The 15602-nt window shown below is 41.6% G+C and overlaps 1 protein-coding gene across 3 annotated transcripts in view; it reads right to left on the bottom strand.

Annotated features, from left to right (window-relative positions):
* Positions 1–3919: 3919 nt before the first annotated feature.
* VPS50 (VPS50 subunit of EARP/GARPII complex) overlaps positions 3920–15602 on the bottom strand; it is a 114843-nt gene continuing 103160 nt past the window's right edge. For all 3 annotated transcript variants that reach the window (XM_070059817.1, XM_008261723.4, XM_051852990.2), the window contains 4 exons: positions 14689–14847; positions 11009–11130; positions 7086–7275; positions 3920–4651 (listed from right to left, as the gene is read on the bottom strand). In XM_070059817.1, coding sequence (XP_069915918.1) covers positions 4532–4651; positions 7086–7275; positions 11009–11130; positions 14689–14847 — 591 coding nt within the window. In that variant the 3' untranslated portion in view covers positions 3920–4531. The remainder of the gene's footprint in view (positions 4652–7085; positions 7276–11008; positions 11131–14688; positions 14848–15602) is intronic.

Raw genomic sequence — 15602 nt, forward strand, 5'->3', positions numbered from 1 at the left:
CCTTCTCTTCAATGCAGAGTGGTTTTTGCTAAAACCCAAGCCACGAATCAGGTCAAATCTCTTCAGAACCCTCTGAAGCCTTCTCATCTGAAAGTAAAATCCAAAGTCTCTCCAGGCTTCCCAGCGTTGTCTCTGACCCCTCTTGCCACATCCTTTCTGTTCTTACTCTGGCATACTGTGCCAGCCACACTGGTTTCCCTGCTATTCCGAGGACAGAGCCTCCACCCTAGGGGGCCTTTGGACAGACCACTCCCTCGGCCTGCAGACTCTACCGCAGTCATCTGTGTGGCCTTCTCATCTCCTTGTAAGCAAGAACTGCCTGCAATCACCCTGGTTAAGACTGTATTACCATCGTAACTATCATCATCTCTTACCAATTCTTCTCCCCAGCATCTATCCCTGAGAAGGACATATTTCATGGAAAGGAAAGCATTTTGTTTGCTTCTTAAAAGGTTAAAATGTGACTATCAAGTACAGAAGGCAAGATGGAGAACAAGAAACCAGAAAAATACACCTCCCAAAGATTGCCTGAGGGTGTAATTGGTTAGAAATGAACTTACTGGCTGGGAACCAGTAGCCCCTTCCTGTTAAGGCAAAGACATCATGCTTGCTGTTTACTGCAGCTGGGGAAAGACAACCACAGCATACAAATGTTTTTTTTTTTTTTTTCATTTTATTCGGAAGGTAGAGAGACACACAGAGAGATATCTTCCATCCACTGCTTCACTTCCCAAATGCCCAAAAGAACTGAGGCTGAGCCAGGCCAAAGCCAGGAGCCTGGAACTCAATCCAGCTCCCCTCCATGGGTGGCAGGGACCCAAGTAATTGTGCCAACACTTGCTGTCTGAAGGGTGTGCATTAGCAGGAAGCAGGATTCAAGAGCAGAGCCAGGACTGGGATCCAGGCACCCTGAGGGGAGGCAGGCATCCCAAGCAGTGTCTTAACCGCTGCACAAAATGTCAACCCCTGGAAATGTCTTCTCTTTAAAACAGAAACCCTTTCTGTTACTGACAGGCAGAATGAACAAATCAAGGACTAGGAAGAAATAGAATAAAATGAAGACTGTTCATCAGGAAAATCCCTTTTCCGTATGGAAAGGCTCAGTTCAGTACAAAAACTCCATGAAGAGAGAATCTAGAAATCCTCAACAAGGCCATGGGCGGTGCTGGTGCTGCGAGGAATTAAAAAAAAAAAAAAAAAAAAAAAAAAAAAAAAAAAACAACTAAAGTAATTGATAAAAATGGTTCTTCATCCAAAATAACAAAAAATCGTTTCTAAATGCTCTATGTTAATCATATCAATAAAGTACTAAAATCCCACGGGGACCATTTTAGATGAGGGAGAGTATTTAGCTCTAGTTTTGTTTATAAAATAAGAAAAATGAGAAAAGATACAGGCATGCTTAGCATTATTCACAAAAGCATGTACCACTCAAGAAAAATATATGAAAGCTAATTAACTGCTTTCCTCTCTCTCTTACTTTTGAACCCATTAAGAATCCTCAGGAACAAAATTTTGTTCCTGTGAGAGCGAGCAGCTTAAATGTTTGATGGCCTTCAAATCTGAGGATGATAGGAGCTGAGCAAGTACTTTCCACAATAAGAAAAAAAAATCTGCAGAAAGTTGTAATAGTCTTAGCATTTATGAAGATTACCTTAGAAATAAGTCATTAATCATTTATTAACAAGTCATTAATCACTATCAAGAAATAAATACCATTTTGTTAACTAAGTCTGTGTCAAAATTACCCCAGCAGTTGTGTAGGGGTATGTGTGTGTGTTTGTACAAGTGTATGTTTTCATCTTACCACCACTACTTCTGTTGGCTTTGAGCACCACTTGTATCCACCTTCCGGTTCTATTTTTCATTACAAAAAAGTAAGTATGCTTCCAGAGTGAACTGGATTACAAGCTTTTTTGATGACTACCTTTCAGCAAGTGAGTAAGGAAAAAGCTATTTAATCTAACATTTTACTTTAGCACCCAGCTAAATAGAAATTTTTAAAGGACATTTTCCTTAAAGATATGATAAACTATCACATAGTCATGGCTTCAGGAGAAATTCCATTTCATTTTGTTAGTAAATGAGCTTATTAGTCAGGGTGAACTCACAAGTCTCTGTAGGTTGTTATAAACTGAAGCAAATCAGCTCATTTGAATTGCTATGTATCTACCTAGCATTTTTAATATAAAACAATGTATTTGTTGAAATAATCATTCTTTCTTAGGGATACTAATTTACGATGCTCCATATCAATTTAAAACCTTGAATTCTACAAGGTGCTTTCATATAAGGTGTCAAAGTTGAAAAAAAACTTGAGACTAAAATAAATGTTTGGTAACTCTGTTGTTTTCAGAACATGTACGAATTATATTTACATCCTCAGCTTTTCAATTCTACTCATCTTAAAACTGGTTTCACAAAATGTTACACCGTCATACTTCAATGTCTCTACATAACAGATTTGAGAAATGTCTGGTAGCTCTCTTTGGTGATTACATGATTCCAATCTCCTTCTACTATTTTGATATGAGCACTTATTAAACTACCCTCTAATACAACAACAACAAAAAATCCACGACAAAACATAAAACTTTTTCAAACAGCATTGAAAAGACTTACCACTTTTGTTTTGAAGATGGAGAAAACAAAGTAATGGTGGGTTAAAAGATCTGTCAAACTGCACAGCAGAGTCTTTAACAAGATAAACCATTCTTTCGTAGCACTTCCTATGACCTTGCATAACACTGGCCTCTACCAGGCAGGCAACTGCCGTCACATTATCTACAGCCAAGTAAGCAGAAATGAAAGGAAACCAACTATAAAATCCATACTAGAAAAAAAGGAGAAATAAGTAGCTTCTAATCAATTGAGAAACAAATAAGATTGATTAGTTCTTAATGTGCCCCACTAAATATCCACTTACACGTAAGGACCAAATTCATCTCATGGTTGCTCTCTTCACGTGGCTGCATACAGACAGTGGCTACAGGCAGCATCCACGAGGGCACAATCTAGTGCCACAGCAGATCACAATGGCACCACACTCATACCTTTCCATAAAAGGAACGCTTTAAATCGACAGGAAATTGAACTGTGAAGCGACAGTCTGAAAATAAGTAGTTGTTCACACAGGTACCCACAGATACAGTCTAGACTTCATGTCACACTGTGTGGTTCTGGACGTCCATGGGGGCTGATGGACACGGAGGGGCAATCCGCCTGTCTCTCCTCCTTGCTGATCACCTGGCAGTGCCACCCTTTGCCCTTTACATTATCGTCTCAGCTCCCAGACAGCTCACGGGACACAAGGCCTATTTCTAATGTAATTGCTCACGATCCTGGAAGTTACTGATGCACACAAACTCGGGCACAGAAATCACCTGGGCTTAGGTGTCTTCCATGCTCCAGACACAAAGAACAAACATGAAACTTGTTGGATGGTTGGTAGGAGTGCCTGGGAAACTGACTTTCGTAACACAGGTAGGTAGATAGGTAGGTAGGAGGTAGGTACAAACACCTCTGGCTTCAGGGCAAAGTTGAGAGGAACAGCACGCAGTTACTACAGATTTAACAGGGCTCCAAGGTCTACCAGTGACTACACTGGTATTGTGTTACATCTGTGTCACAAGCTGATATTTAAGAAAGGCAAGCATATGATCCTATACTTATCTAGCATGTAATTCTTTCCTGAGTCAGTCAAATAAGGCCTTATAGTCCTAAAATATCCCATATTCTTATAACGAAAGATGGAAGAAAATCTAATCACTACAAGGCACTGAAAAGGTATACTCAATCAAATTACCTTTCAACATGGATATACAATAATTCAAATTAGAACATGCTGAAAAAATCCCATTAGTTTCAGGAAATTTGCCTACCAGGTAAAAATACCAAAATACAGTCTCACACAAGCTTATCATATTACAGTATAACATTTATTCAATCTCATCACTTATGATCACTTTATTATAATGAAATTAACCCTGACATAAACTTTTGACATTTAAAAACAGAGAATACACAGATTTTTCAGCTGTTTTACTTACATGTACTTTTTAGTTCCCATGCAGTACTCATAATAAGGAAATATTATACATCAGCCCTCTCATATTATGCTCAGGCAGAACCAAGTTCAGAGGGAAACAAAGTGCCAACATAAATTCATCTCCAAAAACTGCCCAAAGCCACAGGAAGCCACTGTTCCTTCTAATTATATATTTACTGTACATTCTTTTCTGTAAATGTGTAATTGTAGTCACATAACAATAGTTATGATGAGGCAATAATACCGTTTTAGGAAGGGATTAAACAAATGCGACCCGAAGCTGAAGAGAGGAGACCAGAGCATATAAAAGTCATCGGAGAACACCACACACACACGCACACCAATGCTTTCCACTTGCCGACTGGAGAGAACATGCACAAGGTTTTCTTAGCTGACGGTCATCAAGATCGCATGAAAAATTGGCCTTCACATCATCTGTGCTGACAGGAGAGTAATGCCACTGAGGAGAAAGAGCCGTGCTCATTATCTTCTAGGTCTGTCTAGGTCATCTATGGCAGCTAGAAGCTTCTGTCTTGCCTTCTTATTGATATGGGATCCCAGGCAAACGTTTACCAGGTTGGTTAGCTGCTTCGTTGAATATTCCTGCTCAAGAAAAGAAGATCCAGGTTTAGCACACGGAGAGATGGGATCAATGAACCAAAAAGAACAGGTGTCGAGGTGCCTGCCGAGCTGCGGGACCAGGGAATAAGGTGAGCGCACACTTGCAACAGGGAGCAACAGAACCCGTTTCAACAGGGCCAAGGAGCCTCCCGTGCCTGTGCTTTTTACCATTGCGAAGATGAGACGCTTTATGTTTGTTTCTGTGACACTCTCCGCTAGGAAGTTGTCAAAATATGCTGACATCTCGGTTTGTAAAAACACCACTGATTAAGTATTTTTCTGGTACTCTATAGTTTGTGAGCAACTTTATATTTTAAAAAAATTTCCATGAGAACAACTCTTCTAAGATACAATAAATTAATAAAGTAACAAGGATCAGAAAGTCACTGTTTGTTAAACTCTATTAAAACTGGCAGCAAGGAAGTAAAATTAAGACCTTGGGTATCTCGGCATTCAAACCTATCCAGTTCCCATGCTCAATGGGAGGCTTGCAGCCTAATCTGGTTCTGGAGCTTGAACAGCAACAGTCCAGATGGGGAAAGACAATGTGTGCTCACTCTAAAAAGAAAAGGATATCCATCTACACTGAAGATAATGCACAAGATAAAGCAACTTCCAAATACGAGAAAGAGCTCCCTCAAAAAAGTCAGCAAACTGACTGGTATCAATGAAAGCGTTTCCAAAACCCCAAACTAGAGAATTTCAGTCTGCTATGGTAAAGAAGAAATCCTACATGGGGCAGCACTCTGGCACCGAGTAACAGAGCTGTACGAGCTGTGCGTTTTCTCCTTGGCCGCTTCCTACTCCCTCCCGATCCGTTGCTCAGCACCAGGACTGACGCGTTCGGAGGGCGCTTTACCAGGCGGATTCTCGCAGCACTCAGCGGCGAGTCCCTCTGCACATGGCGTTAGCATTCTGGTTCTCAAAGGTCACAGGGGCCAAAAGTGGTGGAGTTTTTCTCAATTTTGCTTACTGCTCAACGTCACTGAAAACCAAATGTACATTTCTACTCTGTTTCCAACTGACAGCAGGCGCATTCACACAAAACTCAGCTAGTGCTGACATGCCACGCTGATGTTCACCTCATCTTTTTACAGCATTGAAAGTAGAAAAGCAGAGCCTGACATGGTAAACACAAACAATTCCTTATTTCCTTTTCTGAATTTTACTTAGCTTTTACCCACAATGGTTATAGCCTATGTAAATATGAACTCTAGAGTTACTGGTGTAATAAGATTTGGCGATAATTTTAACATTTCCCATATTTTCTTAAATCCATCTTCACATACTGCCTATCTAAAAAAATGGCATAACAATAATACAAAAAAGCTCTCCACACATATGCTTGGGAGAGACACAAAAGTACATCAAAAAGTGTGGAAAAACAGAATTAAAAGATTTGGTGCAAAATTTTTGAATTCCATGCATAGTCTTTTCTTAATAGTCATTTCCATGAACTTTTTGAAGACCCCTTGTAGTTGAGTTGAATTGTGTTGAAAATTCAGCTATTCTTTTTTTTTTCTTTTTTTTTTTTTACAGGCAGAGTGGACAGTGAGAGAGAGACAGAGAGAAAGGTCTTCCTTTGCCGTTGGTTCACCCTCCAATGGCCGCCGTGGCCGGTGCGCTGTGGCCGGCGCACCACGCTGATCTGATGGCAGGAGCCAGGTACTTATCCTGGTCTCCCATGCAGGTGCAGGGGCCAAGGACTTGGGCCATCCTCCACTGCACTCCCAGGCCATAGCAGAGAGCTGGCCTGGAAGAGGGGCAACCGGGACAGAATCCGGCGCCCTGACCGGGACTAGAACCTGGTGTGCCGGAGCCGCAAGGTGGAGGATTAGCCTAGTGAGCCACGGTGCCGGCCTCAGCTATTCTTAATAACAATAAATCATATTTTTCTACTTACCTACATATCTACACAAAAGAAAAATTGTCAATCTATATTAAAGGTTAAATCTGATATAGGATACAAATGAAATTCCACCATTTAGATATTTACATCTTCCACCATCCCCAACACTGTCACTGTGGTTAGGATGTTGCTATTTCATTGCTGAGGGGCACAAGAAGGCTACACAGCAGTCTACACATTAGGAATCATTTCAGCATTACTGCTTTCCATCCACAAGTATCTTGATGTTAACCAACATCAGGCTTTTCTTCTAACGCAGTTGCAGGAAATAAACAGTGAGTATTCTCACTCTGGCTGTGTTTCTAGATAATTACTGTAATGATTCAAATGGGCTCAAAGGGACTTGATTAAGGCAAAGGACACTGCACATAATCTGGACATAGTAAAGAACTAACCTGAGTATTTGTGTTAAAAAAAAGTTTCTTTATGCTCCACTCTCATGATTTTGAATTAAATGATACACCAGATATACAAAAGGGAGTGAAAATTAAGGTTTTCAGCTCTCACCCTGTGCTCCTTGATCCAACGTTCCATGTCATTTTCAGTTAGGTAGTAGGCTTTAATGTAAGTTTCCACAAATTCTTTATCAGGAATGGGTCTAATATCGGTTAGTTTTTCAAGTTTCATTAAAAACTGTTGAAAATCTAACTGCATTAAGGCACGACCCTCATTACTGCACTTCTTGACGTTGGCATATCTAAAAAACACAACAATAAAAAAACTGATAAATAATAGGCACTTAAATTTTTCTCTAGCTCCTATTTGGACAGAATAGGAGTAACATGAGAGGGTTATAGGAAAAAGAGCAGAAGAGCTGGGAGTCAGAAGTGGGTTATATTTATACCTTGTCATTTTACCTACCTGGTATGTATGTATTAATATATGTATATGTATATACATGTATATGTATGTGTGTGCATATGTATGTATGTATGTATGTATGCATGTATTTGAAAGACGGAGTTACTACAGAGAGAAGGGGAGACAGAGAGACAGATCTTCCATCCACTGGTTCACTCCCCAAATGGCTGCGATGAGTGGGGCTGGGCCAGGCTGAAACCAGGAGCCAGGAGCTTCTTCTGGGCCTCCCACGTGGTGCAGGGGCCCAAAGACCTGGGCCATCATCTGCTGTTTTCCAAGGCACATTAGCAGAGAGTGGCCGGGACTCAAACCAGTGCCCACATGCGATGCTGGCACTGCAGGCCATGGCTTTTTAACCTGCTCTGCCCCAGCAGCAGCCCCACCTATCTGGTCTTCAACTTCCTCACTTGCAAAGCCAAGAGACTGAGTAACTTCAAGGCTCTTTGCTGCTCTGTGGACTACAGTTCCCTGCACTCAATGAACACTTTGTAAGAAAGTTAAACTGGCACCCCAGTTGATCTCACTGCTAAGAATTATTTATGAAATCCAAAGTAATCTTGGTTTTAGAAAACGGTTCAATATTGGAACTAGTCAGCTCAAAGGAAACAAATGAAACAATCCTCCCATGAGTACCAGATAAACCTGAGAAATGCATAAGCATACTCCTATTAACTCCAACAGAACAATATTTTATTGCTCCTAAGTCAGTGTCTCATTCCTTCAATCACACAGATTGTGGACAATTCAATTTTATGGAATGAGCTACTTCCCCACTGGGAAATGTGCAAGAAAATTAAAGCTTATGTTATTTAAGGTGACCAAGCTTCCTCCCCTCCCCCATAAAGTGTTTTATGCAGAAATCTCACATATGATACTCATTTTTATACTTTATTAAACAAACTTATTGAGGGCACTTTTCAGTTGTGACTGCTGACACACAGCCTTTTATGTCTGATGCCACTGCTGGGTGCCACTCGGAGTGCGCAGACTGTGGTCTGCTCATCACCTTACCTCTCCACATCCCAATACATTCTTTCGTAGAACAAATGAGAACTAAACAGAAACTGGGTAAATGATAGTGTCAAAGTTCAACTGATGTGCAATTCCTGACCACTGTGCATGGTCTTTGAAACAGCTGCTTCGGGGATCGGCTGTAGTGAAGTGGGTTAAGCTGCTGTCTGCAGTGCCGGTATCCCATATGTGTGTTTGCTCAAGTCCTGGCTGCTCCACTTCTGATCCAGCTCCCTGCTAGTGTGCCTGGTAAAGCAACAGAAGACAGCCCAGGTGCTAGGGTCTTTGCCACACACATGGGAGCTCCTGGCTCCTGGCTTCAGGCTGGCCCAGCCCAGATGTTGTGGCCATTTAGGGAGTGACTCAGTAGATGGAAGATCTTTTTCTCTCTCTGCCTCTTCCTCTCTGTAAGTCTTCTTTTCTTTTCTTTTCTTTCCTTTTTTTTTTTTTTTTTTTTTTTTGACAGAGTTAGATAGCGAGAGAGAGAGAGAGAAAGGTCTTCCTTTCGTTGGTTCAACCCCAAAATGGCTGCCATGGCCGGCACTGCGCCGATCCAAAGCCAGGAGCCAGGTGCTTCTTCCTGGTCTCCCACACGGGTGCAGGCGCCCAAGCACTTGGGCCATCCTCCACTGCCTTCCCAGGCCACAGCAGAGAGCTGGACTGGAAGAGGAGCAACCGGGACTAGAACCCGGTGCCCATATGGGATGCCGGCATCGCAGGCAGAGGATTAGCCAAGTGAGCCATGGCTCAGGCCCCTGTAAGTCTACTTTTCAAATATATAAGTCTTTGGGGGAAAAAAAAATAGCTGCTTGCTATTCAAGGATTTTCTCAAAAGTTTTCTAAATTTTAAATTCAACTGTAATAAAAGTTTACATACAATAAAATGTGTTGTATTGCAGGTTATAGATAAACCTCAGTTTTTCAGCATTTTATCATTTACAACTTTTGATTCACATCTAACACTTGAACACCTTTATGGGGCACCTCACTTCAGCATATTCACACAGAACAAATGCATCAAGCCAGGCAACCAACCCTTCTATTTCCTTTCCTTTGCGTTTGGAGCCCACCAGCTCCTCTTTTCCAGTTCTTCATACAACACAGAACAGAATGCTGTGAGTCACAGTCACCCTACTCTACTGTGGTACACTGGAACTTGTAACCTTTTTTTTTTTTTTATTTTTTTTTTTGACAGGCAGAGTGGACAGTGAGAGAGAGAGACAGAGAGAAAGGTCTTCCTTTGCCATTGGTTCACCCTCCAATGGCCACTGCGGCCGGCGCGCTGATCCGATGGCAGGAGCCAGGTACTTATCCTGGTCTCCCATGGGGTGCAGGGCCCAAGCACTTGGGCCATCCTCCACTGCACTCCCTGGCCACAGCAGAGAGCTGGCCTGGAAGAGGGGCAACCGGGACAAAATCCGGCGCCCTGACCGGGACTAGAACCCGGTGTGCCGGCGCTGCAAGGCGGAGGATTAGCCTAGTGAGCCACGGCGCCGGCCAACTTGTAACTTCTTAAATGTATTACTATTTCTTACTTGTGTCCTACATGTCATGGGCAGACTCTCAATAAATGGGAAAATGTTGATAGATCTGTAACTTGACGCATGGAAGATGTATAAAGTTTACCATGAGATGGTGAAGACGATTGTAAATGGGGTAGGGGTCACAGGGCTGACTCTGCCATCAGAAAATTAGCTTTCATACACTCATCTTCCCCATCTATAATACTGTGAATGTGGACATGCTGCCTAGCCTCGATTCAATGAGCCCAGGATTTTTCACTGATAAAACATAGAAAATAACTGTACCTACTGAAGAGTACTTCTGTCAGGATTTATATATTTGTGCTGCTTGGTTCAATAAATGACACATGATTGGTGCTCAATAAATGTTAAGTTCAAACATCATCAGTTTTATTGTTAAACAACTATTGGTTTAATTTTCAGATAATCATTAAACTTTTTTTTTAAATCATTTATTCAAAAGGCAGAGTTACTGAGAGAGGGAGAGACACAGAAGAGAGAGGTCTTCCATCTGCTGATTCACTCCCCAAATGGCTGCCATGGCCAGGGCTGGATCAGACTGAAGCCAGGAGCCAGGAGTTTCATCCAAGTCCTTGGCTACGTTCCGCTGCCTTCCCAGGCTCATCAGCAGGACCTGAATGGGAAGTGGAGCAGCCAGGACTTGAAGTGGTGCTCATATGGAATGCTGGCATCCCAGTGGCGGTTTAGCCTGCTGCACCACAATGCCGGCCCTGTTAATCATTATATTTCACATTATCCAGTCGTCTATTAACTGGTTCTATGTCATCAAAAAGGGGGTGGAGGTGGGCGGGAAGGACAGCTAGAGAGAGACATACTGGAGTTTAAGGTTTCTTTTCTAATGGGTTCCAAACACCTCTACTGTTTATCATTACCTCTACCTATTCTCTCTATCCATTAGTGATTTTAGTCACACTGATTAGTGATTTTTTAGTCAGACAATGACTTAGTATAATATCACTCATATACTATGATTTATTATTGAAGAAGCAGATGATACTTTCATGAGTGACTTACCCTTCCACAATAGTTCTATTAGCCAATCGAATACAATGTTCCCAAAGTATATTAGACACAGGTAAAGGTATTCGAACTCTCTTAGAAACTTCATTTAATCGCCTGTTAAACTGTTCAAATTCCTAAGAAGACAAAAAGTGTGGTTGTATATAAATATCATTATAACGCCACAAAGATTCTGCACAAAAGTAGTAAAACAAAACAAAACAAAACAAGATTTAGAAAGAATCAAAACTGAATCAAGTAAAACAAAAAGGAGTCATGCCAAAGATAACGTGGACTTAGTGAGAAGTTTTAGAAAAGCAGGAATAAATTATGTCACAGTCGAGTACACTACATTTCATCTCAAAAGAACGAAGTGTTAAGAATGCTCAATGTTTCCACATCTCAAAATTTCCTATGGTTGTCAGTATGCAATAAAAGAAATAAATAACTGAATTTGCCTTTAAAAATATCTTACAGAAACCCACTTAAAAATACTTAGAGCTTGCAACTCAGAATTAACTATTTGGAATCTGTGGCTTTCTGACACAAATATTTCTCTTTGCTAAATGTTGAAAGTAAGTAAGTATCAAATAATTCAAAGGCATTCCTCAGTACAAATGAAAAAAATCTTCTACTACCTTTGGAAGAACTGAACATTTTAATTTTATTGCCATTTTGACATAATTGCATTCAAAATTAGAACATTTCTAACTAATTTAGACAACTCTAATAGTTATATGAAAGCAGTAGATGCTTAACCTCCTGTTTCTTTGGACTATTATCATCTAAAATACGTTCATTTACAAAAGTAAATAATGCTGTACCCTTCCTTGGCAATATATGTATATATATATATATATATATATTTAAAGATTTATTTATTTATTTGAAAGTCAGAGTTACACACAGAGAGAAGAGAGAGGGAGAGAGGGAGAGAGGGAGAGGGAGAGGGAGAGGGAGAGAGAGAGAGAGAGAGAAGAGAGGTCTTCCTTCTGCTGGTTCACTCCCCAATTGACTGCAACAGCCAGAGCTGCACCAATCCAAAGCCAGGAGCCAGGAGGTGCAGGGCCCCAAGGAGTTGGGCCATCTTCTACTGCTCTCCCAGGCCATAGCAGAGAGCTGGATCAGAACTGGAGCAGCCGGGACCTGAACTGGCGCCCATCTGGGATGCTGGCACTGCAGGGGCAGCTTTACCCACTACACCACAGCACCAGCCCCTGGCAATATATTTCTAATAAAATTATAAAAGCTTACAGGAGCTTCCTGGTTGGAAAAGCTATACAATGTGTGCCTATTTTCTAGCAACACTCAGGAGAAAAACAATCTAGTCAGAGTTACACAGTGATAACTGTACTATCCTGTGCTCTTTTGCTACTTCCTAAATCCTAACTTTGCTTACTGACTTATCTTTGACAGTTCATTGTTTTTAATTACTTTTTAAAAAGGAGCAGACCATCCATTCACTAAGCCTACCTTTGAAAATCAAAGTTAACCAAGCAACTGCTCTTTATCTGCTGTTTCGTTTTGTGGATCCAGTGGAGCAATATTTGCCATGGCATTCATTGACACATTTGTTATGGGAAACGGCTTTGAATTTCAAGAGGCATAATTCAATATTTTTCATTAACCTTTTATTTTAAAGATGAAGCTGTATGCTTACTGGATAAAGTGACATTCCACTTAGCACTAAATTCAATGTTCAAGAATGCTTGTTGTATAATGAATAATAAAACCACTTCATTTTACTCATGATTCTTCTGAGACAAGAAAAGAGGCGGCTGTCTTCTAAATGCTTACATGTGGATAAGTAATGGAAAGGACAAAAGTATCACAGACAAACTTTATGATTAAAAAAGCCCTTAAATAACGGCCCCAAATGGGTTTAGGTTAATAATCTGAATAACACTGGTGCTTTCTTACAACACTTATGGTTTTCAGACTTAAAAATAACTGAAGCAGGGAGCCTCCTTATGGGTGCATTCTTGCTGAACGCACAAGTCTTTTCTTACATCCCTATGAGTACCACAGTTAGCATCCTCTGTGGTCTGAATCTGCCTGAATATGATCTAAAATCCTCCCTCCCAGGCTGATGGTGTTAAGAGGCCAGGCCTCCAGGTGGTAGGTAGGTCATGAGGGCAGACGGCCCCCACATGGGATTAGTGTCCTTTAACAAAAAGGCCCCAGAGAGCAGCCTTGTGCTTTTCTTTGCATGAGGATGCAGTGAGAAGGTGCTTTCTATGAGAAACTGGATCCCTGCTGGACAGTGACTCTGTCTGGTCCTTGGACTTTCCCGCCTCCAGGATGGTAACAAATAACTATGTATTGCTTAGAAGCCACCAGGTCTGTGACAGTTTTCATAGCAACCTCGATGGACTAACATAGTATGTCATAAAAAACAGAATTACCTTTTCACAAATGGAATTGTTTAAAAAGAAAAGAGGGGGGATGTCATTTTTTATAAATTACAATGATGTTTCTGGAGTTCTGACAATGAGGCTTCAAAAAGTGCAAGAAACCTTCACATCACCTTTTAATTCCATGTTTCCATAAACTCTTTGAAGCGTCCTCACATGGAGGAACCTTGTCACACACCTCTCAGATCTCCACAGAAACTTCTAGACACTGCTCACTGAGTCCCTTGATTCAGGGACAACCTCACAGTCATCAACCCAGTCCTCCAAAGGGCATCAAAACTTGCTGGGAGCTGGGGCACAAACAACAACACCACTGCCATCTCTGTTCTAATTTATGGATTTGTTTATTGGCTTTCAGCTGTTCCAGGATATTAATTACTGCCCGTGGCTAAGCAGGTGGCAATGACTGTGTAAATGCAACCGAAGCCAGCACGGTCAAGAAGAGTCAATTTCTTCCCATTGACAAAAATGGAAAACAAAGATTTTTCTGAAAGCTGCTTTTATTTTCTGGGATGCTCTTTCCTCACTCAAGTACTGTATTAGCCCAAGTCTCTACCCACTTCAGGCCTCTTCTCCACTCTCACTGATACGGTCCTTCTCTGACCACATCAAATAAACGGAATCCCCCACCCATCCGTATCCCCCTACTGTCTCCCTCTTCAGCTAGTCTATTTTTGTTTTGCACAGGACATCATAGCCCAGTTTATTCATTTCCTGAGGCACTGGGATGTTCCCTGAGGGCTGGTCCTGAAGTCACAACACGGACAGATCCTCTACTTGGTCCATGTTAAGTGACCTATCTATTCATGCATATACGAGGGTGGGGGGTATAGCTAAAATTCCTTTCAGGAAATTCATAGATGCACTGATTGCAAAGAGATGTTTGTGTGACATACTGCAAAAGTAATGTGACTTCTAGAAAAAACAACTGGGACTATCAGGGCGTGGTCTCTTGCTAATGACTAAACACCCTGCTCGACAGAGATAACTTCTAACAGAAATGTCACTGAGCCATGGCTATTGAGACTGCATAACAGGAAATATAGCCATAACATGCGACAATCCAGCCATTACTCAAAAGGGGAAATTAGAAAAATCAGGAAGTCTACAAAGTATTCTAAGATCTACAGAAGAACACAAAAGTTAGAAAACAGCCCTATCCCAACTCAGAGACTTTAAACACCACAATTTTGGAAATGTAACAGTAATTATAACTGCAAGTAACGGAACATTTGCCCTAGAAGAGTGATTGTTGGCCAAGACGTGTTCCCGAGTACTTGCCTTTAGCAATGCATCTACATATATGTTGTGCTGTGACATAATTTCCTTTACATCCCATTTCACATTAGCCATTAGCAGCAGCATCTGTTCATAATCGATGGCTTTGCCAGCTACAATCCAGTAAATGGGTTTGCGTAGTTCACTGGCAGTTGAGACTGTCTGAAATTAATTTCATAAAAAAGAAAATAATTAGTTCTTGAAAGTATCGAAACTATAAAGAATATCTTGCCCCTGTTTCTAGTATACATCATATCTGAAAACACAATGTCATGCATTTGGAGATTTCAACTATGAATATATTTCACTTGAGCACAAAGGTCTCACGCAAAACATCACTGAGTCATTCGATAAACCTGAGAACACCGACACTACAATTAGAAAAGAGTTTGGGATTTTCACGAAGACTAGTGAGCACTTCTCAAACTCCTCCCCCCGCCCTGCATTTCCACCCCACCCAACTCCCTCAGGAGCCCACCACCCTTCCCTGGCTCTACTGCAACAGCCTCCAAACGTGTCTCCCTGTCTCTAGGCTCTCACTGCACCCAAAGAACTCTTCCTAACACACTTGGCTCCCCTGTTATAGACCCTCTAGTAGCTCCCAGTACCCCTGGAATAAGTCCAGCTCCTGGCAGGGAGTGCTATAGAAATGACGTAATTCCTCCTCCTCACTGCAGCCCTCTTCCCTTCTCTAGCCAACTCACAGGCACCACGCTCTCCCACACCTCCCACGCCAGTCCCCTGGTCTAGCATGTACACTCAAATCACTCGGTCCACCTGGCTGGCCCACTTGAAGCAAGCCTTTCTTCACCACCTCCTCCCACCATGGCTTCCTCCGGCCGCCAGCCGTGGCTAATATCCTGTCAGTACCTTTTCCCTTTATCAGACTGCTCATCCTACTTTATGTAAATACAGTC

This window comes from Oryctolagus cuniculus, chromosome 16 (genome assembly GCF_964237555.1).
Source record: "Oryctolagus cuniculus chromosome 16, mOryCun1.1, whole genome shotgun sequence".
Taxonomy (NCBI): domain Eukaryota; kingdom Metazoa; phylum Chordata; class Mammalia; order Lagomorpha; family Leporidae; genus Oryctolagus; species Oryctolagus cuniculus.